Consider the following 24877-nt stretch of genomic DNA (forward strand, 5'->3'; position numbering starts at 1 on the left):
TAGTTGCGAACCACGAAGTTAAGATACAATAGGCTAGATGTGAATCACAAAAGTTAGGGCATGGCAGGCTAAATACATGTCTCAAGTAATGGGACAATAGGCTAGATGTATTTCTCAGTTGATTAGGCACAATAAAGCATGGGTCAAAAGTCACAAGAGGTCCAGTGCAGTAAGTTAGATGCATCAGCCAAATAGTGAAGTGGCATGATAGGCGAGAACAAGTTCAAGTAGTGATGGCACAATAAGCTAAATATCATGCAATTTGTTGTGGGCATAGGCGCTGTATTGTATGGAGCACCAATAAGCAAGGTAGGCAGTTGATAAATTCAGTGGCTAAGGAGCCGATCGCAGTATGGCATTGGGAACTAAGCGCGTATGACTCGGTTATCGAGGCAAGCTAAGTGTTTGACTAAAGTTATCTGAAACGGCGATAGATGCATATACAATAAGGCAATACAGTGTGTCTGTACAGCATGGGCCGGATGATTTTTTGACTAATGACAGGTGTGCTAATGCGGTAGATATGGCGGGATGCAACTTTACTTACACGGTGACAACTTCGAAAGGCAGTACATGCATCCAGATAGCATGGGGCGCCACAGTAGGTGCATAGCCGGTAGCAGAAATGTTGAGCGGACAGACCTCAGTAGTGCATGAGCACCTAATGGGCACGGGCGATAGTCTCGAGTGAGGAGATGTAGGTAGTATAGCAACTTAGGTACGTACGAGTTGGGAGTGCAAGCCTTACCCAGGCAGAATGATCAGGTGGTATAGAGGATCTAGGAAGGGTTGTCATATCGAGCAGACCTCCAGGCCTCCTCCCGGCTCCGACAGGCTTGGACCGGGTGTTAGCCTTAGTTGCATGCCTTGGTTGCAGGGCCGGCTTCGCCTTCACCTTCTGGCGATTTGCAATTGGCTTCTTGAAGGGAGTCGAAGCCAATCAGCTGACTGGGGCGGGATTCTCGGCTCAGCAGTAGAGGGTCCCAGTTTGGTCAAACGAAGACGCCGACCATCTTGTAGAGATAGAACCCTTGTGGTTCTTAATGGCGCTGTGCAAATGGAATGCTTTTTCGTTTTTAAAGCTGCTTGGCATTCAAACTATGCTGGTTAGTAGTAACGCCAGGAGACGTGTGCAGGCAGATTGCACTTTTGAACGATTCGCGCTCGGGGCACAAATGATGCCCGCAAATGGGTGGTGGGGGCCCTTAGGCTTACCCGCTAAGCAGTGTAGGGTGAAGGTGGTGCTGCTCCTGCAGCATGATGTGGGCTCCAGCTCCACAGGCAGGCACTTTGCATTGGAGGGCTCAAAAAGTACTTACCTGCTTAAGAATATTTGTAAACCATTTCTTTATTCCCTCATCTTTTCCTTTTGACACTAACCTAAGTATTGCTCTAAATGTACCAGTGATATATCAATGTCCACAGTGTCCTAGTTATGTAAGACACCTCAGGGTGTAGGAAGTATCTGTGTGCCATCCCAAAGGGGTATCTGATTTATAGAAAATGAGTGTGCATTTTTGAAGTATATTATTGTGTTACATAATTTGATCCCTTCTAAGGAAGGCTTATACAACCGAGTGTTAAATTAATAAATATTTTTTTAAATCAAGAAAACTTGAGTTTAAGTGTTTATTTGGATACTTGTCTCTGTGAATCTTTGTGTAATAACCCTACAGCTCACATTGACCCCTCTTGAGATAAGCCTGGCTGCTCAGTCACTCTACCAACTTGTGTAGTACATGCCTATAGCAAAAGGTTGGGTTAACTATTGCCAAGAGGACAAGGCTGGTTCAGTCTCTCACAGGGTACTACATACAATCTTGCCTAACAGGTACTGTGAAAGCCGCAGTATTCTTAACAGGATATTGCATGAAGATCAAGGGAACATTCAGGTGCCCAGCACGATCATTCAATACTTAGATGACCTAATCGTCTGCAGCGACAGCAAACAGAGCTGTCGAAGGGATTCCATTGCACTATTATAGTTGCTAGCAAAGAAAGGGTACAAAGTAGATATGAATAAGCTCCAATACCGTTTACTGGAAGTACTCTACTTAGGGCAACTCAAAGCCAAGGATGGCAAGAGGATAATTCCAGACAGGGCAGTGTTAGGCAGAAACCTGTGCAGTTCCCTTTGGGAACACTGCAAAAGATTTAGGACTACAGGTGTTAGCAGTAAACCCACTTGGTAGCAGTCTGTACCACCCAGATTTACCTGGTAGCTGTGGCTGAGCAGTCAGACTTCCCTCAAGAAGAGTTAGGCAGTATGCAAAGTATACACAATAGGCACTCAGATACAATAATACAAGCAAACACTGACCAGAGCTTTGGTATCAAAGTATATAATAATTTATTTAAAAACAATGAAACACTCCAGCACTCTTATTGTAAAACACTCTAAACACAGTTACTATTATAATATATACAACCCTTATTCCTTATCAGATACGTCTTAGTTAACACCACTTATTTCCAGACAGAGGTGAGCGCTTAACTATAGATGGCACTCCAATAAGTTCATGAAGAAGGGAGGGAAAAAGACAGAATATGGACAGATACACCACTCTAAGATTTAGGAACACTATTAGCAAAGCAGAAGAGCAAAAGTCACTTGTGAGCCAAAAGCCATAGGCTAGGCCCACTCTTAGAGAGAGCAGAGCACAAATGCGCCCAAGATCACACAGTTACACTAGGCTAGAGTTCGAAAAGAGTTTAGAGAGGCTCAGAAAAGTTTAGCCAGGCTGTCCCAGGCTAACCCAGGTTCGAAAGCCGGGGGCTAAATCTACCCCGTACAGTCGGTGGCAAGGGAAGCCAGGCGGAACACGGTACCTTAAGTGGGAAGGATCCTCCAGCGGTGGCAGTTGTTCCTGGCAGCGGGTGCAAGTCTTGGCGTCGTCCAGGGGAAGAGAAGATCTCGACTTGGAGGAAAGCTGAAGGTCGTTGCACTGCCAGGGAAGAAACCAGCTGCTGAGTTTTCCGGTTAAATGTATTACCCTTTATTTCGCTGTTGTGGTAAAACGTGGTATTCTGGTTGCCGGGGTGCTTGGCACAGGCAAGGCGGCCACGAGATGCGTCGGGAAGGCAAAAAGACAGTGAAACTGGCTATCCCCACCAGTCAAAGGAAGAAGACTCTCCGGCGGGAGATCTCCTCTCTCGTTGGGAAAAGTGGTGAGACGGTCCTGCAGGGCTCCACCAGTGGTGTCGTTGTGGCAGGTCGGCTCAGCTTCTCCCTCGTCGGATTCTAAGGTCCTGTGGCGACTTCTGAAGTTCCAGTCCCCAAAGCCCTGCTTTTATGCAGAAAACCCCCATTCACTCAGCCTAGCTGTCACTCAAACATACTAAGTGGTGAGCCCAATCAGGACAGAGTGAGACTTGAGTTGCCTAGGCAACTCAGTCCAGGGTGCCTAAATCCCCCTCCACCCCTCCTAAGTACCCCAGACATAGTGGCACCACTTTGGAGGGCTTCTGTGGAGAAGCCCGCCAAAAAGTGGACCAAAGAGCTCGACTTGGGTTGAAGTCACAGAAGAGAACACAAACACCATTTTAGAACCGAGTTTTGGCCAAAAATACCAACCGGAGAATTAATAATTAAATAAACCGGCGTTATGGTCGAGGCTATCGTAATTAAATAAAGATAGTAGCCTCGAACAATGGGAAAATCCCATAGAGAAATATTTGCGGTTGAATATAAAAAGTAGTATCCACTGCCACCAGCCAAAACTTGATCAGGGGGGATGGAGACGTGCCCCCTCGACTAACAGACCCCGGGGCAATCGAATTGCCCCAGCCAGTACGTCCACAATATGATGGTTTGTACTGGTTCTGTTAAGAATTTAAGACGAGTAAAGTCAATGGTGACTTTACATGCCCTGGGAGACAGTAGTCAGTCCCAGGGTATGGAGTCTATACTGGGGGGGGTCACTATGATACCCCTGTGTTACTGCACTGAGGATGCTGTGTAACACATCACAAAAACACATGCAGCCCTATGGAGCAAAAGACCCCATAGCCCATTAAACACATCTAGAGTCAAAGGAACACACTCAAATCATGTCCAAGAGTGAGGGTAAAAGAGTCTCACTCTTGGCAGGAGAAAAAATTAAACCCAAAGAATCCAGCAAAGCTGCTGGGGGACCCACTAGGTTAGGAAATTCAGCCATAACAGAGAATTCTCCCTAACACTCAGCTACAGTGTGCGCTACTCCCAAACCACTCACAGTGAAAGACATGCAAAAGTTCCTGGGGTTATGTAACTATTGTAGAGCGGGATCTTAGACTAAGCAGCATATATATACCAGACCGCTTCTACAAGGCCTCAAAGAAGACCAGAAAGAGGTAAACACAATTCAGTGCACAACAGAGACAATAAGTTTCAATGATTTAAAAGAGATGATTTCAACAGCTCCTGTCCTTGCCACCCCCGATTAAACAGACATTCTACATTTTCTCTCACTCAAATGGCACACTCATGACAGCAGTGTTCATGAAAAAAAGTTCAATGGTCCACAAACCTCTAGGGTATTTACTGGGGAACACTCGATTCTGTCATGCAGGGACAGTTCACTTGCAAAGAAGCCCTCGCTGCTGCAGCCTTTGAAAAAAGTTCTACAATCGTCATGGGATGCTCAGTAAATTAGAAGTTAATCACTGTAGTGACTAACGTACTCTTAGTCCATAGTCGCCTTTCCTCCATACTGTATGGGCGTCCCTTCCAAGGAACGGGAGACGGAACCTTTTTCACCAGAAAAAACCTTCTTTCCCTTTAAATTTAGATGCGCGCGGCCCAGGGAGCATGCGCTGCCCAGACTCCACCCTCCAGCGCCACACCTCAGTCCCCATTGATGCGTCGACAATAGATGTAACATTGCCTAATGACACCAGTATTATTAGGGGGGAGGTTGGTGGGACGTATGGAGGAAAGGTGACTATGGACTTGTATGTTAGTCACTACGGTGAGTAACTTATAATTACTCTCGCGTCCTGTCCCCTTTCCTCCATACTGTATGGGCGAGCACAACTGATTATAGCCCCAGGGTGGAGAGGAGACCCTCCTTAAGCAAAAAGGTTCTGGAGAACCACCTGTCCGAAAGTCGCGTCAGATCAAGAGCCGGCATCCAAACAGTAATCCTTGCAGAAAGCAGAGGCAGAGGCCCACGTGGCCGCCCTGCTTATGACCTGCCAAGGGACATGGCGCTGGAACGCGATAGCCGTTGCCTTGGCCCTGACTGCGTGGCATGCATGTTGGCCAGGAGCAGCTTTTGCTGGCCCTCGTACGCTTCTTTGTTGGCAGAGACCATCCAGCAGGATATGGAAGCCTTGGAGGCCCGATAGCCCGGTCTTGAGCATCCGAAAGTGACAAACACATCGTCCGATTTGCAGAAGCCCTTGGTCTTGTCCAAGTAGAATTTCAGGGAACGCCTGACATCCAGGCAGTGCAGCACTCTGTGCTTCGTCCTTGGGATCGGGAAAGTACGTAGGCAGGACTATTTCCTCGTTCAAGTCGAAATCAGACAGAACCTTGGACAGAAATGCCGGGTACGTCCGGAGGACTACTTTGTCCTTATGAAAAATAGTATATGGTTCCGAGTCAACCAGCATCTGTATTTTGCTGACTACGAGCTGAAGTAAGACCATCTAGTAAGGCCGTCTTGATGGTGACCGTCCTGATGTCCACTGACGCCATTGGCTCAAACAGTTTGTGCGCCAGGGCGCCCAAGACTATGTTAAGGCCCCACACCAGGTGCCGTCTCTTGACGCGCGGGTAAAGCCTCGCTAGTCCCGTCAGATGTTTGACGCTAGGGTTGGAAGAGGAAAAGGTGCCCTCCTCAGAGTTTCTGTAAGCCCCAATGGCTGTGAGGTATGTGTGGCAGGTGTCCACCTGCACGCCTGAATGGGTGAGGTGCGCCGAAAAGGAGAGCACGTTGTCCAAGGTGCACACCAGGAGGGCGGGGGGGTCAATCCCCTTGGAGAATCTGGTCCATTTGCTTTTGTACTGCACCCCAGTAGCTTTGTTCCTGGCGCCTTGTATGATCCCCAGATTGGCCTGTGAGAGGCTAAGGTGCCGAAGCGTTGCCTGCTCAGGTACCACGCTGTGAGGGTTAGCTTCCGTTGTGCAGGGTGGATGACTCCGCCCCCCTGCTGTGCCAGAAGATGTGCGGGGCCCGTCAGGGGGGTGAATCGGAGCACCTCAGAGAGGCTGAGCAGCTCTGAAAAGCATGGCCTGGCCGGCCACCATGGATGAGGAGGAGTTGGCAAAAATCCTTGATTAAGCAAATTACCCTGTGAATCAGGGGAGTGGGCGGAAAGGCGTAAGCTTTCATGCCAGTCCACTGTAGGTGAAACGCGTCACCCAGAGAGCCGCGGCCGACCTTGCCAGGATGCGAACTGGAGACACTTCTTGTTGTGCCAGGTGGCAAAGAGATCCACCTGGGGTGACCCCAGCTGTTGATCTCCTGAATAACAAGGTTGTTCACCTGCCACTTGTAATTGTCTGCTCCCAGCCTGTCCGCTTCCAGGTTGGATTCCCCCAGGAGGTGGACTGCCGTGAGGTAAATGTTTTCCAGGGCCCATTCCCACATGCTGATCGCCAATCTGCACAGAGGAGGGGATCTGGTGCATCCCTGCTTGTTGACGTAGTACATGCTGGTCGAGTTGTATGTCTGGAGGAGGACAACCTTGCCCCTGAGAAGTGGTGGTAATGCCCTGAGCGCCAGCCAGATGGCGGTCAGCTCTAGCCAATTGATGTGGTATTCCTGCTCCTGTCGAGTCCAGTCCATGGGCCGAGAGATCGTCCAGGGTGGCTCCCCAGCCCTCGAGCGAGGTGTCTGTGGTAATGGTGGCCTGAGGAGTGGGCGGCTGGCCGGGCTTGCCCCTCCGCAGGTTGCAGTCTCTGGACCACCATGAGGGTCGGGTGGGCAGATGGAGAACATTGATTATCTCGGATTGAGCGCCCCGCTCCTGGTGCAGCTGAATGCTCCTCATCTTTAGTCTTGTGTGTGGAACAGCTAATAGGACCGCTGCCAGAAGATCCAGGAGATGTTGGTACCACCAAGCCGAGGCAACTTCTCTGCTGAGGAAGTGGGTGGTGGCCCTCTTGATGGCCGAGATTTTGTCTTTGGAAGGGAAGACCTTCTCAGAGCACTTATCCCAGATAAGGCCCAAGAATGTTAGATTCTAAATGGGCTGCACCTGCGACTTCTTGAGATTGAGCGAGAAGACCAGATCGTGCAGTGTGTTCATAAGGGCATGGGAAGAGTGGTGAATCGCTTCCGGAGAGGTATCCCCGACGAGCCAGTCATCTAGGTATGGGTAGAAGTGCAGGCCCTGTGCTCCCAGAAGGGTCGCCACTGCATTCATGAGTCTGGTAAAGACCCTGGGGATCGAGTTGAGGCCAAAAGGGAGGACCTTGTATTGGAAATGACAGCCCATGATCCTGAGCCTTAGGAAAGAACGATGGGGCTGCCAAATCGGGAAGTGTAGGTACGCATCCTTCAAATCCAGGGAGCACATCCAATCTCCCTTGTCCAATGTCTCCGCTATAAAAGCTGGAGTAACCATCTTGAATTTTTACAGGGGTAAGGAGAGGTTGAGAATGGAAAGGTCCAGCACAACTCTCAGGCCCGCCTGGTTCTTCTGAATGGTGAAAATCCTGGAGTAAAAGCCAAAGCCCCGCTGGGAGGCTGGGACTTCCTCCACTGCCTGGCTCTCTACGAGCGACTGAATCTCCGCCAAAAGAGTTGCTGTCCCAACCTGTGGGAGTGGAGGGGAGGAGGGAGGAGAGGCTAGGATAGGAAGGCGGTACCCCCGTGGATACTATGGATAGGATCCAGGCATCCGTGAAATTCTGGCACCAGAAATATACGTAGAGAGCAAGCCTGCGCCCACCGGAAACACGTGGACCCGAAGGGGAACGTCATGCCTTCTTTCCCTCGAAGGCCGTCACTGAGGAGGGGGACTGGAAAAAGCCCTTACACCCCCCCCCCCACCCCACCCCACCCCCTTTGTTGCTTGCGCCGGTTTTGAGACAGCGAGCGGTCTGGCTGCCTGGATCTGCATTCCTGGAAGCCGCTGAGCCCTCCGTATGTACGACCCCTTTCTCAGCGCTGCCGAGACAGTGTACGATTTGGGCGTGGTCTTTGTAAGGATGGATAAAGGCTTAGCTGTTTGTGAGCTGGTATTCTTCTTGTCCAGCTCTTTGTCCGTAGGGGAGAGGAAGAAAAGACAGCCGTCGTTGCTGTAGCATGCCCAGGCCACATGCCATCTCCTGGTCAGTCTTGATGGCTTGGAGTGATTCACCTACAGCCTTTCCAAACAGGTTGTCCCTGTCAAAGGGCATGTCCTAAACCCTTGTCTGGACCTCCTGTCCAAAGTAGGTGGCCATGAGTCAGCCACGAAGGCAGACACCCTTTCCCATCTGTGCCCCGCGTGCGCAATGTCCATGGCCACTGTGATGGCATGATCCAATGCCACCTCGCCTTCTTGAAGGATCTCCAAAGCCTCTACCCGCTTATCCTCGGGAAGTCCAGTTGCAGAGCTAGCTTAAACAAAAGCTCCTGATCCTATCTGGCCACGATAGCTAGGGCGTAGGCAGACTTGACAGTCGTTGTTGCTGAGTAGATAACCTTTCTACCCATCAAATCCAATCACATCCCCCTCATTGTTCCGGAGGGGTGGGGTGGAAGACGCAGAAGACGTCCAACTCTATGATTTCTTCCTTCTGGCCGCAGAGACCCTCTTCTCCCCCCCCCCACCCACTCCTCCCAGACCCCCCTCCCAGAGTCTGGTAACGGTTGAGACCACAGGCACTTGGGCGCAGAGTCTGGCACCCTGTACTTATTTTCCAGCCGGTCTCTCTTTGCTGGTGCTGTAGAGGGGTTCTTCATCAGAGCCAGCCCTTCATCCCAAACATCGTCAAGGAGTGGGACCAACAGGATCGTTTTCCCCTTCACTTCCCGGCGCTGATACAAGAAGCCTTCCATCTTTTCCTACGGCATGAGCTGGAAAAGCTCTGATGCTCGGACGATCAGCATGGAATCCCGACCATTCCGCCATCGTCATCCGTGCCGTCATCGCTGTGTCAGACTCAGTATCACTTGGACGGGAGATGGGCAGTGGAGAGGGGGGCGATGGGTGGTGTGGTAGCGTAATCCTCCTCCTCCTCGGTTCACCTGGTGACAATGGGTGGCCGGCACTAGTGCCACTGGAGGAGCGGGCGGTGGGGTCGCAGGCATCCTCCTCTGTATCTCAGACACCAGCGTGTGTAGGGTCGAGAGGATGTCCAGTGAAAGGTCTCTAGGTGGTAACTGGGGCACAGGACTAGGGTCCGGGTGCTCCTTGTCCGAGGGCCCCTTGTCATCCTGGGGCCCCGTATCATCTCAATCGACGGTCTCCCCATCGTCGCCAACATCAGCGTTTCCGTAGTCATCCCACTCATGAATGGTATGGATGGAAACAATTTCATCCTCCTCAGCCAAAGAAATGTCAGTTCCCTGAAGGGCTTCACTGCCCCCCTCCCTCCATCTCCCCTTCGGGTCCAGAGGGTTCGGTCTCAGGCCGGGTCCAGCATCCTCTTCTCCAGGGTCTACACAACTGGCTTGTTCGAAGCCTCCCTTGTGGGAGGAAATGACACCCTTGCCGGGGCAACCTGCGGGTCAGCTCCTACAGCCTTTGAAAGCAACGCCACCACCACCTCGAGGGAGGGTGACTATTTCACCTGTGGTGCACCTGGGCCTGCACGGAAAGGCCGGACTCCTCGTCTTGCTTGGTCTTCACCTTCACGGCCGTGTCGGAAGCCTTGTCCTATTTAGCCTTCTCAGACCAGTCTCCATTTGTCTCCTTTGGCCTTCTCCGTCACGGGAAGGCCGGACACCGTAGCCCGCTTGGCCTTCAACTGCCTGGCCTTCTCTGGGTTCTCCTTCAGTTTATCCAGGTTATCTGACTTCCTCTTGGATGAAGAACCAGAGGGTTGACTGGAGAACAATGTAGATGGGGATGACAATCATGCCCTGCCCGTCGCGGGACCCACAGCAGCGGCAACGCCGACGGAAGCGGACTCACAGTGCTTGGCCTTTTGTTGGACCCCAACAGATGGGGCGCCCTCAAAGGATTTAGAAGCCCCCTCAGGTTTCCCGGATTCGGGAGAGGCATGCCCGAGGATACCATCCAGTGCAGGGACCTTGGACTGCAGCCACAATTCCAACCGTTGGTGCCGATCCTTCAATGTGCGCTTCGAGAAGCCACAGCAAATCACACAGTTGTCCTCCTTATGTGTCGGCTGCAGGCAATACAGACACTAGGAATGCTGGTCGTCTCTGCATACATTGCGAAAACCGCCGTCGGAGCAAAGCTTGAAGAGGAAAGCGCCATCCTTCTCGTTCGACTTGATCCACATGTTGTAGGCCTGAAGAATCTTCTGGGAGCCTCAGAGAAGAACACTCAATGAAAATTGCCCTGGAGGGGTGCCCAAAAAATGGATCCCCGCTCGTCAGAAGGTTGATCGATTGAGGACGTGGGCTCAATTGACCGAAAAATAGAGTTTAACTTTCAAAAAGCAAAAAACGCAGCAAAAAGCTCTAAGAGTGAAGCACGAGGACTCCCAACACTTGAACGTGTGGTAACAATCTGAAGATGCCTGCCAGAGCAGGGGCTTAGGTAAACGGCAGTCATTGGATGGGGGCAGTATGACCCAGAGCTCAGTGATTGGTTTATAAGAGAAAGATAATTTAGAAACAAAACAGTTTTTTCTTTTACCGAGGATTCCCAGCCTGATGACAGGGAATATTCATGAGCATGTGAATCCATGCCAGACCCCATGCTGGAGAAGGCGGCGATATCCCCAAAGCCAAAGTCAGCCCCTTTTAGGAAGAAGTACTTTTCGTTGATGTGTCAGCATCCATTGACCAAGACACAGGTGAAAAACATTAGAGCGGCAGTGGTGCGCCAAGAAGGAGAGAATGAAACATTGGTCATGAAAACCCACCCATACAGGCCCCCTTCCCCTTTGTTTTCACTACACTTGAATGTTCCGAATGTCACAAGGCCTAGTTGGACCGCTTCTATGTATTCATTGTCATTATTATTCTTTTACTTTCTCCATTGTTTCCTTCCCTTTTGCCTTGTGGCGCCTTGAAACATTGTTCTGTTGTATAGGCGACATATAAATATCCAATAAAATAAATAACATGACATCGCTAGTAGTCATTTTTCATAGTATTAAATGGCCAATAAAAAAAAAAAGTGTATAAATTAAAAAAGTGTATAACTTAGTATAAGTGTGTTCCTTGACTTTTCACTGTCAGCCTCATCACGAGTTTGGCGGTAACCCTTAAATGCGGCGGTAACGCTATTACCGCTGCATTTAAAGGTCCCCCAAATTACAGGCTTGGGGAATTTACCCACTGCAATGTTGCCGATTTTCAGCACCATTACCGCTGGCGGTAATAGCGCCGTACATTGCCCATGGGGCCCAATGGGGAATGAGAAATTCCCGAATGGGCCCAATGGTGAATGGGGACTTACCATTCTGGCAAACCCGCGATCCAGCGCCAATAGCGCCGGGGGGGGGGCGCGCGGGGGTTGTCAGTATTGCTAATAGCCCCGGCAGTGATACCGCCAGGGTTAGCGCCCAACTCGTGATGAGGCCCTTTGTGCATTTATTGAGGACCCATTACCAGGCTCACCTCTCCAGAGACTTAGCCTTGACCACTCTCGCTTTGCTATGTTGAACTGGTTTGGCTATAGCTCCCAGAGTTGTCCCTGTCATTAAACTAGGTTGTCCTTCTATACAACTGTTCAGCAGGCCACGATATGTAAAATCAGTCATAACAAAGAGGAACGCATCAAGACACCTCGTCCCACCTTTGGAATGTTCTTTCAGGAGCTCTTACCGAAAAGAGTCACGGATGAAGCAGCATTTCCACCAATGACCCAGGTCTGAGCACTCTAGGCTGAGATTATGGGGATCTGCCGCCACTTAGTGACCACTGCAGGAAGCACACAGCACAAAACCTTTGTTCTCCAGCAGATGAAAAAGGCAGACCGGGGTAACTGGGCAAGAGGTTTAAGGGAAAATCGACAAAGGGCAGGGAAAACACCCAAAAGAGTTACCGAATATCCTATCTCGACCCTGTGGGGGAAAAGACTGATGGCGGGACACTGCAAGACAGAGTCAAGGCCACACCCCCGCCTAAACATGAAAGGACAAGATTTTTCGTACTACAAAAAAGTGCTATGATCGCCCTCCCGAAGGACAAAATGTCCCAGAGGTATAGATGAGTTTGATTTCTTGTATGGAGATAACTATAAAATTGTTGCAGCAATGAAGTAACTGCTGAGTACACTCTGAAAACGCTTCAGCTTACAAATGTCTGTTAAGCTCAAGGCACGTTCAGGAATCACAAAAAAATATTGCCAGTCCACAGAGTAAGGAAAAGGTGAATATCGGTTCATAGTATGTTGTAAGATGGCCTCACAACTGAAGGCAATCAAGGCAAAGTGTACAAAACTAGTGAGGCTTACCTTAAACTTAGGCACCGGGAGTGACAGGTCTCTGTGCTTGGTCCAGATCCGTCGTGCTCTTGGATCACGTACTTCAAGTAAAGGCAAGTACCCAGATTCCTGAAGAAGAACATGGAGATGTCACATTCCAAAAGAAAAGCCATCAAGAACTGTCATACTACAGATGGAAAGTTACTCACCGTAGTGACTATTGTACCCCTGGTCCAGTCTCCGCCCCCCCCCCTGCACCCTCAATATGATTGCAGGTACTGCAAGAGAGATTTGGTGTACAGCAAAAAATTCCATCAAACTTGATTCGTCACATACGTGGCCTCGCCCCTACAAACGCCACCACTAGCCTCAACAACCAATCCTTCCCCCCCCCCCCCCCCCCCCCCCCATCAGCTAGGCCACAACCGACTACCAGTTTAGCAGGGAACATGCAATGACGTATGGAGGAAGGAGACTATGGATTAGGAGTAACAGTCACTATAGAAGTAACTTTTTCTTACTTCTAGATCACATTCCCCCTGCTTCCATATTGGTAGAAGGGACTGCTTGACCAAACCAAGCTTCCGCTTGAAGAGGGTGAAATATTCCAGTGGTTTGAACACAAAAATTCCTGATGCCTGGAACAAAAGTCCACAGGGCATCAATTATGTCAAGAAGTACTAGGACAATAATGCACAGCTACAGATACTCCGGGCCGGTGGTTATGGTCAATGTGGGAAGTTGAGGCTAAAACTCCACTCCTCTCCTCTCTAGATTGGTGCAGTCGCTCCCCCATTGCAGATCAGAGTATAAGGGGAAGAATCCAGAGCACAGTCTATTGGGATGGGTGGCCTGAGGTGAAAGTAGCTCAAGAGGAGGTGCTTGTGAGAGTTAAGGGGCGACAGAATGTGGTAACTTCAGAAGGACTGTTGCAGGAGGCAGTGAGAACAAGATAGGGAATTAAAGGCAAGTTGAGGTGGTAGGAATGAGGGTGCAGAAGGAGGTGGTGGAACCCAAGGAAGAGGTGATGAGACGCCTGGAGTGACAACAGGGGCTATTGAGAACGGAATATACCGAGGTGGAGGGATTAGTGAAGGTGATATGGAGGAGAATTTTAAGTGCCACATCAAGGGCAGATTTAGAAAGTCATTGGGCAGAGACACCAAAGCAGACCAAATGGTTACACCCCGAGAGGTTGTTCGAAAGATAATTACCTTTTTGGCTAACCAAGGTTATCATCACTTGGCCCAATGAAAGCAGTTGTCAAAATGTCTGCTAATTTGTAGCAATCATCATCATCAGCTACTAAAAGAAAGAGGGGTGCGGAAACACTAAAACCCGACTTGGGTTGGCTAAGAGGCCCTTGGGAATTCATAACTAAAGGAGCAGGCCAGGGTCCTCGCTCATGCCTAGGCTTATGGATACTGCATAAGTAATTCATAAATAACTCAATTCAACCCACATTGAAGGTTCTTAGTAGACAATTAGTACAAAAGTATACAATTAGTACAAACTCATTTCAAAGGTCATATAGGTATTGACTGAATTATGAAGTCCCCAAGTTAACAACTCTTATGCATTGGGTTTCTTGTTTCTTTTAGTCAGGCTAATACATCTGGAGGGAAAAGGGTTATCCTCAGATTGCAGTGCCTTGGGAATTGTAATTATCTGTGAACTTCTTGTTTCCGCTATTAAGGAATTAAAAAAGAAGAATGCATGTTCCCAAATGGAAAATATGCTGTGAGGCTTGTGATGCGTTTGTCTTTAGTACATTGGTAATGTCAGAGCTCTGCCTGGGACCAAGAAGGTTGCCAATGCCATGTGTTGTAGTTCACCAACTTGTATTATGCATAGGTTACAAGCACGGTCAACTTAAATGAAAATGTGATAGTTCCCTAAACAAATGTCAGGGTGGTTCTCTCTTGGATGGGATTGGGTCACGTTCACCCTTAGACATCATCCCCATTCCAGAGGTTTTTCCCCTGGCTGTGGGTTCATAGGACTTCCCGGTGGGGTCTCTGTCCCCCCATCCCCAATGGCAAACCTGGCGTTTCAGCAGGACGGCACACAGGGTGAGGTATTGGGCTTTCTGTTGTTCAGGGTGACAAAAAAGGTAAAAGTGAGGAGGGGTCACTAGCCCCGATAGAATGGCGTACAATAAAAGGGGCTAAATGGAAGGAAAAAAAAAGAAAAAAAAAAAATATGATGGGTTTGAAAGGCTGCGGTATGTATGGGATGGAAAACACTGATCCATCAGGTCCCTTTCCCTTATCCAATTTTTCAAATGGATTGTGTGCTCCCACGTATTCCTCATCTTATATCTCCTTCCAGCGTCGGAATTTCTTTTTTCCGGTAGAGGGTGCGATTCGATTTCCTTCAAAGGCCTTCGTCCCCCCTCAAGGTTGACGTCATTGACCGTATTAATAGCACATACAGTGCCCATTACTTCAGTTCTGTTTTTTGGCTGTCAACACAGATACAGCAGAGTTGTTTGTCGAAACGACGTTTGTCAAAAATGTCTCCTTCCTCTACCCCAAAGACTGGGTTTAAAAAAAATTCAACTTTGGGTCAAAAATGTCGATTACCGCCTCTCATCGCATTTGTTTGTGATGCCTTGGCACTGACTACAAGATGGCTGACTGTGGATCCTGTAAATCCATGACTGGGAAGGTTCTCAAGGAAGGAAAGGGGAAGCTTGCTGCGTGTAGGCCCCCCTTCCAAGAGACATTTGTCAGACGATTGGAGGGGTGAGTCACCATTCCTGTTTATCATAGAGAAAAATCAAAGAAACTATATCATAGGTCTCCATCCTCTTCCTCCCACTCCTTGCCTGAATGCAGAGTAGCCTGTACAGGTAAGTTGGCTTCGAAAGAGGAATGGGAGGCCTTTAGAATCAAAATTATGAAAATCTTCGAAAAGGTTGCCCGACCCCCGCAAAAGAGATGAAGATCAAACAACCGTGTTACGCCTTCCAAGGCAGATAAGGAGGCGAAAAAGCTAAAACTCATTCGCCCTCGAGCTCTGGTGAAAGGCCGCTGACCCACGAGCGCCCCTGAGGCCTCAACTCGAGGAGGAGCCCAGTCCTCAACCCTCAGATTCCTTCTAGTTGTGTGTCGAGATTGTTGAGGCCAGTGCAGTCTATGTTGAAGCCTTCGATGCCCTCGAAGGAAATCGAGAAATCTGTCAAGCCCTTACTGAAAAAGACATTTTTCACATCCATTTCCTCTATATTTGAGGAATATGAACCCTCAGCGGAGGACACTACACCTTTTGGCCTGGAATACGGAACACCCAATGTTCCTGAAGCTTTAGTATCTGAGCAGTCAAGGATACAAGACTTGCATAAGAATCTTCAGTGTGCAAGTGGCTTGGACACTTCCCCTGGAATTGAGTTAGTAAGTCTAACCAGTCGAACCAGTCTGATCACACTGAGGCGTCTTACAGACAACTCATTAGGGCTCGGGGAGACAAGCTGCAGCCTTTGAACAGGATGACCCAACGGACCTTCTAGAGAAGGGTCTACAAAAAACATGTTTTTCCATTTCAGTTCGGCTCTACAAAAAAGGGTACAGGCTAACTGGGAGACCTCTGATCACAAACCCAGCCTTCAGTAAAAATCCGACTAAAAAATACAGACCCTCAAGCATTTATCCGGAGTATCTTTCAAGGCACCGTAACCCGGAAAGCCTCGTACAGGCTGCTACATCTACTTCAAGACAGATAGCTTACCCTACCATACTTCCAGACAGGGACGACAAGCGTTTCTACGTACATGCTAAAAACTTTTTTTCAGCCAGTAGTATAGCTTTAAAGCTACTTCAGCTGCATCAAAACCACTCTGAGGCCTTAATCCACAGGACTGCGGTAGGAGGCAGACTCCCTCAACATCTGGAAGACTGGCACGGTATTACTTCTGATGCTTGGGCATTGCAAACAGCCCAGGATTACTGCTTCCCCCTTTTAAGACCTCCGGATCATCCACCAGAGATCCTTTCCTCGTACAGGTGGTTTCCGGTCTGCTAGAGAAAAGTGCTATAGAACCAGTACCTGTGATGGAGAAGAACAGGGTGGTACACCCTTTTCTTTTTGATCCCCAAAAAAGATGGTGGTTTGAGACCCATTTTGGCCTAAAGAGTACCTCAGGAAGGGAGTAGTTTCTTACCTGTAACTCCATTTCTCCAGCATTGGTATCTTTCATGGAATCACATGCTTAGAATATTCCCCGTCGTCAGGCTGGGAATCCCCGGTACATTATATAGACCCTTTCCCGTAGGAAAACTTTTTCGACGCTATACGTCCTATCCACCTCGTTTTGTATCATGCGTGCCCGCGCCGTCAGGACGCCATGATATAAATACAGGACCCGCCCCCGCGCTCCCTCAGATTTCGGCCCCCAAAGTAGTGGGGGGAACCAGATTGCATGCTCAGGGGAGGCAGGTGGGCGCATGTGAATCCATGAAAGATACCAATGCTGGAGAAATGGAGTTACAGGTAAGAAACTACTCCCTTCTCCAGCATTGGATCTTTCATGGATTCACATGCTTAGAATAGATTACATAGCAGTACCATCCCGAAAAGAGGAGGCGTGCATGCAACTCACATACTTTCCTCACAATGTCCATTCCCTATGGTCGTGTACCCATCAGCAATAGTTAACATAGAAAACGAACAATATTCAATCATAATTGTAACAAGATCTAACCCCTCAACCGGGGCGTACCTTATTGGAATAGGTGTCGAAGCACCGCCTGTCCCATCCGAGTATCTTCGGCATGCTGTAGTGGCAGGCAGTAATGGCGGGTAAAAGTGTGTGTAGCCGCCCAGGTAGCCGCCATGCAGATGTCCCCCAGAGGGACTCCAGACCACAGCGCCGTCGACGATGCCGCCGCTCTAGTTGAATGAGCTCTTGGGCGTCGCAGAAGAGGCTTACCAGCCTTGGAATGGCAGTACGAAATGGTAGACTATACCCATCTTGACAGTCCTTGCTTTGAAATAGCTTTGCCTTTAGCACCCAAACCATAGGCCACGAACAATTGCCTCGTTGTCCTGAAAGGTTGCGTGCGATGCAGATAAAACTTGAGAGCCCTTTTCACGTCTAATGTGTGTAACGTGCGCTCCGCTCCCGAGCATGACTCTGGAAAAAACGTAGGTAAGACAATAGAAGAATGTTTATGGAACACTGAAGGAGCTTTCGGTATGAACTGTGGGTTAGTGGCAAGGACCACTTTGTTCTTGAAAAATCTTAAGTATGGTGGGTCTACCATTAGAGCTTGGATTTCCGAAATACGTCGTGCTGAAGTGATGGCCACCAGGAAGGCCAATTTCCACAACAGAAACTTTAGAGACGATGACGACATTGGTTCAAAAGGAGGTTTCATAAGAGACGCTAACACCAGATTGAGGCTCCACACCGGAGGAAATCTCTTCTCGGGAGGGAAACTCCTAAACAGACCCTTAAGGAAGTGCTTAATCAGGCGATCGCTGAATAATGGTGCGGAATGTCGTTGACGTGTAAACCTGGAGATGGCGGCCAGGTGTACTTTTATCGACGACACCGATAAGCCCTTTTGAGCTAAGAACAGTAAGTATGGAAGGAGCTGTTCCGGCGTAATCGACTGCGGAACCAGACCTGGGTGATCCCCCACACCACTGACAGAAACTCCTCCATTTGTACGAGTATGAAGTGTTTGTGGAAGGTGCTCTTGCCGCTTGCAGAATACGGCGACACTCCTCCGGAATCGTTAGCTGACCAAATTCGGCGAAGTCAGGAGCCAAGCCGTCAACTTGAGGCTGTCCGGGTCGTGATGCCAAACAATACCCTCCTGTCGAGACAGAAGGTTGGGGATCTTCCTGAATCTCATTGGCTCCGCCGCCGCCATGTGCAGCAGGTCTGAAAACCACACCTGTCTGGCCCAATACGGGGCCACCAGAATCACCCGACATGGGTACTTGAGGATCCATTGCAAAGTCCTGCGGATGAGAGGAAATGGAGGGAATGCGTACAGGAATTTGTTCGTCCATGGGAAAGAGAACGCATCCCCCAGTGAGTCCTGCTGAGGCCACCTGCTTGCATACTGCGGGCATTTCCTGTTGTCCTTCGTCACGAACAGATCGATGGAAGGATGTCCCCACTTCTTGAATACATGTTGTAGTTGCTGGTCGTTCAGCACCCATTCGTGAACTTCGTTCATTTCCCTGCTGAGGGCATCGGCCTCCACATTTCTCACACCTGGCAGGTGGAACGCCAAGATTTGCATGTTGTGTTGCAGGGCCCAATGCCAGATTTTCTGAGCCTCCATCGACAGGGACCTGGAACGTGTTCCTCCTTGTTTCCGTAGGTAAAACATTGTAGTCGTGTTGTCCGTCATGACACGCACCACGGAGTCTCTCAATTGAGGAAGAAAAGATTTTAGAGCCCACCGCACTGCTCTCAGTTCTAGCAGGTTGATATGCAGGGAGGACTCTTGTAACGACCACCGGCCTTGTACCTGTAACGTATCAAGATGAGCTCCCCATCCCCTCAGCGATGCATCCGTCACCACCGTCTTCTGGAACTCCGGTTCCACCAGAGGCATTCCTTTCATTAAATGAGTAGAAGCTCTCCACCAACATAGTGCTTGTACCAGTTGTTCGTCGATGATCAGTCTGTCGGACCAGCGACCTTGGCTCTGCGCCCAACGGTCCGCTAGAAATTCCTGGCAAGGCCTCATAAACAGACGGCAGTTGTTTATCAACGGAATGCAGGATGACATGGTCCCTTAGCAGGGACATGTATTTGCGCACCGACACCCTGGTACCGCATCTCCATTCCGACGCCTTGCTTTGTAGCTTCTGTATCCTTTCGCTGGATGGTCTTACAAGGCTTGTGTGCGTATGAAACTCCGCTCCTAGAAAGACCAAGGTCCTCGAAGGCTCTACGGAGGACTTGCTGAAGTTTATCGCGAAGCCCAGTTCCTGTAAGAGGGACATCGTGGCCCCCAGACTGTTTCGTGTTTGCTCCATGGACGACCCTCTGACCAGCCAGTCGTCTAGATAGGGATAGACATGGTGACCGTCCTTCCTTAAATGGGCCGCTATAGGGGCCAAACACTTGGTGAACGTCCTGGGGGAGGACTTGAGACCGAACGGGAGGACCTTGAACTGAAAATGCTTTCGCCCGACGACGAATCTTAAATGTCTCCTGTGTCGTGGACGTATTGGGATGTGAAAATATGCGTCCTGAAGGTCTAGCGACGACAGATAATCCATGGGTTGCACTGACCTGATCACCTCCTGGAGCTTTAGCATTTTGAATTTTAAGCTCTTTAGCCATTTGTTGAGTACCCTCAGGTCGAGAATAGGCCTCCATTTTCCATTTGGCTTCTTGACAACGAAGAACCGGGAATAAACCCCTTGTCCTTCCTGTGCCACAGGAACCCGTTCTACCGCTCCTTTTTGTAGCATAAGCGCCACCTCTTGTATTAGAACTCGAAGGTGGGGCTGGGCCGAAAACACTGGCGGAAGACTTGGAGGCTTGTTTTTAAATTGCAGCGCATGACCCATGCGAATCGTGTCCAGAACCCATCGATCTGTGGTGATGCATTTCCATTGGTCGATATGATGAGAGACTCTACCCCCCCAGGACGTTCCGAAGGCCGTCAACTGTTAGACCCACTAACAAAACTTTTCAACCACATAAGGGAAAACGGAACGGTTATACCGGACATGGCAAACTCAACCACAGTCCTGATCCTTAAACCCGGGAAAGATCCTACAGAATGCACAAGCTACAGACCGATCTCATTGCTCAAGAGCAATGCCAAACTTTACACAAAAATCCTTGCAACTAAGCTGGCCAAAGTATTAGCCAAAATTATCCACGAGGACCAGGCAGGGTTTATCGTAGGAAGGCACACGCAGGACAACATTAGGCGAGCGGTGGATATGATAGACCTAGGGACTAGGACAGGACCGAAGTTTTCTACAGCAGCCCTAGACGCACAGCGGGCGTTTGATAACCTAGACTGGACTGGACATACCTAAACCTGGTCCTGGCGAAATATGGCTGTGATCCCACATTTGTTAAGATGGTGCGAGCTAACTTCTAGCTCCCCTCAACAACCTTTATGGTCAATGGAAGACCCACAACAAGAATACCAATACGTTGGGGTAAGCGACAGGGCTGCCCGCTATCCCCCCTGATCTTTGCAATGGCAATGGAACCAGTAGCAGAAATTGTAAAACAAGATCCAGAAGTAAAGGGGGATTGTGGTGGGGGGGAATAACACAAGATCGCATTATATGCCGATGATATCTTACTGTCCCCTTAAAGATTCCATTACCTCGCTCCCCAAAGCATTGGAGAGGTTATGGGAGTTCGCTGAGATATCTGGGTTCACCATTAACTACACCAAATCAAAGGCCCTGAATCTGACAGAGAAAAAAGGGGTGGTTGAAGTAATAAAGACAATACCCACTAATCTGGGAACCAAAGGCCATAGAACACCTATGCATTTTACTAACAAAAGAATACAAACATCTATATTGGGCAAACATAACGCCACTATTGAAAAAGTTAAAAGAAGACTTACATAGATGGGACGCCCAGGAACTTGCACGCATTGTCACACTCAAGATGATGCTGCTAGCCAGTCTATTGTACGTGGTTAGCTCCCTTACCATTGAAATTCCCCTTAAGAGATGAGCAAGGCTCTGCAAAAAGAAGTGGTCGCCTTCGTGTGGCATGGGTAAAAATCTAGAATACAAAAAAAGTGTCCTGACCAGACCACCTTTATTGGGAGGACTTGGGGTCCCTGACATCGAGAGATATCTTGGCCGCCCGAATAGCACCAATGCTGAAATGGATGGGAGGGAACGCCCTTAATGGGTGGATGGGAATAGAGCAAGGAGTGACAAACATCCCCCCCTAGGAACATTACATGCACTACGGACAGGGGAGGAGAAGGACAGCTACTGCAAGCTACCCAAGTATCACTGAGGGGATGGGATAAAGCACTCACGAAGCGTCACATTACACCAGGCCTAGGACCCTTTACCCCAATGGTGCACAACCTAGATTTCACCCCGGGCATGCGGGGCTGGTTCTGGGAAAACTGGGGACAAGCACGGACGATCCATTTGGGAGATTTCTTTCAGGAGGGAACCCATTTGGTATTCGAAGACTAAGCAGAAATTTAGCATTGGAGAAAAAAAAGATACGCATACATACAAATAAGGTGCTGGATCTCTCAGGAGGTTAAAAAGGCAGCTACCAGAGCCCCGGTGGGACTGAGCTCAGCCTGTAGGAAGGTGTACCGGCGAAAGCACTAGCAAAAATGTACAGATTAATAGATAAAGCACAAATCGAGGAAAAAATGTCATACAAAGACAATTGGGAGGGGGATTTGGGCACCCCCATTACAGAAGAGGAATGGGGACAAATATGGAAGAGGGCACAAAAACCATCCAAGTGCACTGCAGTCAAGGAGACAAAATATACACCAGGTGGTACCTAACCCCACATAGGCTGCACAAAATGAATCCCTCATTCTCTCACCCCAAAACTGCTTGGGGCGATGTGGAAACATGGGAAACTTGTATCAGATGTGGTGGACCTGTCCCAAGGCTGTGATGTATTGGAAATCATTTTTGGGACATATAAAAGAAATGACAGGGAGAAAACTCCAATGGGACCCAAAAGGTAATGCTGTGGGGAGCTGAAGTAGAAGGAATATATATGTGGCGACAGGAAATAATGCTGCCCTCATCATTGAATTATTAATGGCAGCCAGGATGACCCTGGCCCAAAGCTGAAAAAACCAAGAGGGTCTAGTGATGGCATGCTGGTGGGTCAAAATATGGACCATTTTAGCAATGGAAAAAGTGGGAGCCCTGAGAGAGGGAAAGCATCGGAAATGTTTGGCAGTACGGGACCCATTCATAGACTATCAAAGATAGGGAAGCTTACTACTACACACCAAGGCTAATGAGAGCGATCCTGAACTGAAGCCTCTAAGATGGGCGAGGTGAAGAATGGAACTATAGACAAAGCCAAGGTAATCGAGTACTCTAAACGATGAACAAACCACAGACGAGATCAACCATCGACGTGGATGTCAGAACCATCCCAGTTAAGGGGTCGGGGGGGGGGGGCGAGGGAGGGGATAAAGGTTTCTAATGTTATCATTATGTCCAGCTAACTATCACCCAATTTCCATTACTCCCTTTCTTGGCAAACTCCTGGAAAAGTTGGCCATCTCTCAGCTTAACCTTCATTCCAATTCTGTTGGCTGTCTCCATGGCCACCAGTCTGGCTTCAGAGCTGCCAGAAGCACGGAAACTGCTCTCCTAAACATCCGTGAAGATCTGCTCTCCAACCTTGACTCTAACATTCCATCTGTCCTCATCCTCCTCGATCTCTCTTCTGCCTTTGTCACGGTCAACCGTACCATCCTGCTCAACCGTCTCCGTGAAAACCTGGGTATCACTGATCAGGCTCTGGCCTGGCTGACCTCTTTCCCCTCAGATCGACCCTCCCAGGTCCAACTTGGGTCCTTCCTTTCATCTATCTTCCTCTCTACCTGTGGTGTTCCCCATGGGTCTAACCTCTCACCCTGGCTTTTCAACCAATACCTGGCAACTCTCGCCCACTGCATTGCCATTTTCTGCTCAGATTTACAGTGCTACGCTGACGACACTCAACTCATTTTCAAGCTGCCCTCTGCCACCTCCTCTCCCTCTCTCATCTCGGATTGCCTAACTGCCATTCAAGATTGGTGTGCCGCCAATGATCTTTGTCTGAATGCCAGCAAGACTGAGATCCTCCTCATTGGGACACCTTCACCATCCTGTCCCCTCACTCTCTGACCGGCCTCCCTTGGCCCTCCTCCTACCCCTACCTGCGAAGCTAAGAACCTCGGGGTCATCTTTGACTCCACCCTTTCCTTCTCCGCCCACATCTCTGAGAGGTCTCTAAAAAGTCAAATTTCCGACTGCACCTCCTCAGAGGTACTCTGCCTTTCCTCTCCTTCCCCCAGAAGCTCATGGTATCTCAAGCTCTGGTTCTCTCTAGCTTGGACTATTGTAACAGCCTCTTTCTAAATCTACCTGCCTCTACTCTCCGCCCTCTGCAACTAATCCAGAACAGGACCGAGACTTGTCCTTGGCCTCAAGCCCTAGGATCGTATCTCTCCAGCTCTGAAATCTCTCCACTGGCTCCCAGTGGATGCAGGGATTAAATTCAAAACCCTCTGCGTTGTCCACAAGGCTTTCTGGGGCCTGGGTACAAAATACCTTCAGCTATCCCTCTGCAAATACCTCCCCTCTCAAGCTCTTCGCTCCTCTACCTCCAACTCATTCAGGGTCAGTCGTTTTTCTAAGAAACGAGCTGGGGGTAGATCTCTGTCTTCGGCTGGGGCCTCCCTCTGGAACAGCCTCCCTGCCACTCAAACTTGAGGAGAACCATCTCCGGTTCCGGAAGCACCTCAGGACCTTCCTCTTTTCTTCTGCCTTCGCTCCCCCTCTCCCCTGCTGATCTGTTCTCTTGGCACCGTGTACCTGGCCACCCTCTGTCTTTTGGGCCCAGGTACCTGCTCATCCTGCCACCCTTCCGCACTGCCTCCGGGCCACCCCTTGCATTGGGGTCTGTATCTGTACCCATACAGCCCCTCCTTTTTCTTCCTGCACTTATCAGACCTACCCTATCTGCTGCCTTAAACCTAGCACTTGCAAATTGCTGGCTGCATTACCACTGTTTGTTGTCTTTATTTATCTGTTTCTCCTCTGCTTCGCACTTTTCACCTCTCCCCCTGCCATGCACTTGTCCCCTCGCCCCTCTCCCATGCACTTGTGCGTTCTCAATGACACTGGGCATAGTAAGATCGCTGTTTGGTTCTCCCCTCTTCCCCTCCCTTGCCTTGTCGCACTCTGAAACACTTGTGTACGAGCGCAATAGAAATAAAATATCAATCAAAAAATATCAATTATGGTTACACTCTGAGAATCTATGCGCAATTGCTACCTCGACTTAAATTGCTATGATATGGTAAGTTACAGAGAATTGAGCTTGTGATATTCCGATGACTAGTAACCCCATTTGTTTGCAAAAAATTAAAATAAAGTTTGGAGAAAAAAAACGTTACGAACAAAGAAAAACAGGCAAAAACATGTAGATGCCTCAAATTGTGCTGCAACCGGTAAAATTAATGGCAAAATCATTTCACAAAGAATACCCAGATTGGATGTAAATGCAATCAATATTTAAATTGAATTAATGTGGGAGATTGACATCAGGTACACTGCATGGAGCTTGGTTTAGGATATAATGGGAAGAAAAAAAACACTAAACTCATGGCCTGGCTATTGAACTGAGAAAGCAGCGAGGTGGTGTCAATTGCAGGCTTTACCTCAGAGG

The 24877-nt window shown here is 49.1% G+C and overlaps 1 protein-coding gene across 4 annotated transcripts in view; it reads right to left on the minus strand.

The window, feature by feature from the left end:
* SETD1A (SET domain containing 1A, histone lysine methyltransferase) overlaps positions 1 to 24877 on the minus strand; it is a 1694645-nt gene that overhangs the window by 1488808 nt on the left and 180960 nt on the right. For all 4 annotated transcript variants that reach the window (XM_069651930.1, XM_069651928.1, XM_069651929.1 and 1 more), the window contains exon 4: positions 12517 to 12615. In XM_069651930.1, coding sequence (XP_069508031.1) covers positions 12517 to 12615 — 99 coding nt within the window. The remainder of the gene's footprint in view (positions 1 to 12516; positions 12616 to 24877) is intronic.

This window comes from Ambystoma mexicanum, chromosome 3p (genome assembly GCF_040938575.1).
Source record: "Ambystoma mexicanum isolate Mex_15411 chromosome 3p, UKY_AmexF1_1, whole genome shotgun sequence".
Taxonomy (NCBI): Eukaryota; Metazoa; Chordata; class Amphibia; order Caudata; family Ambystomatidae; genus Ambystoma; species Ambystoma mexicanum.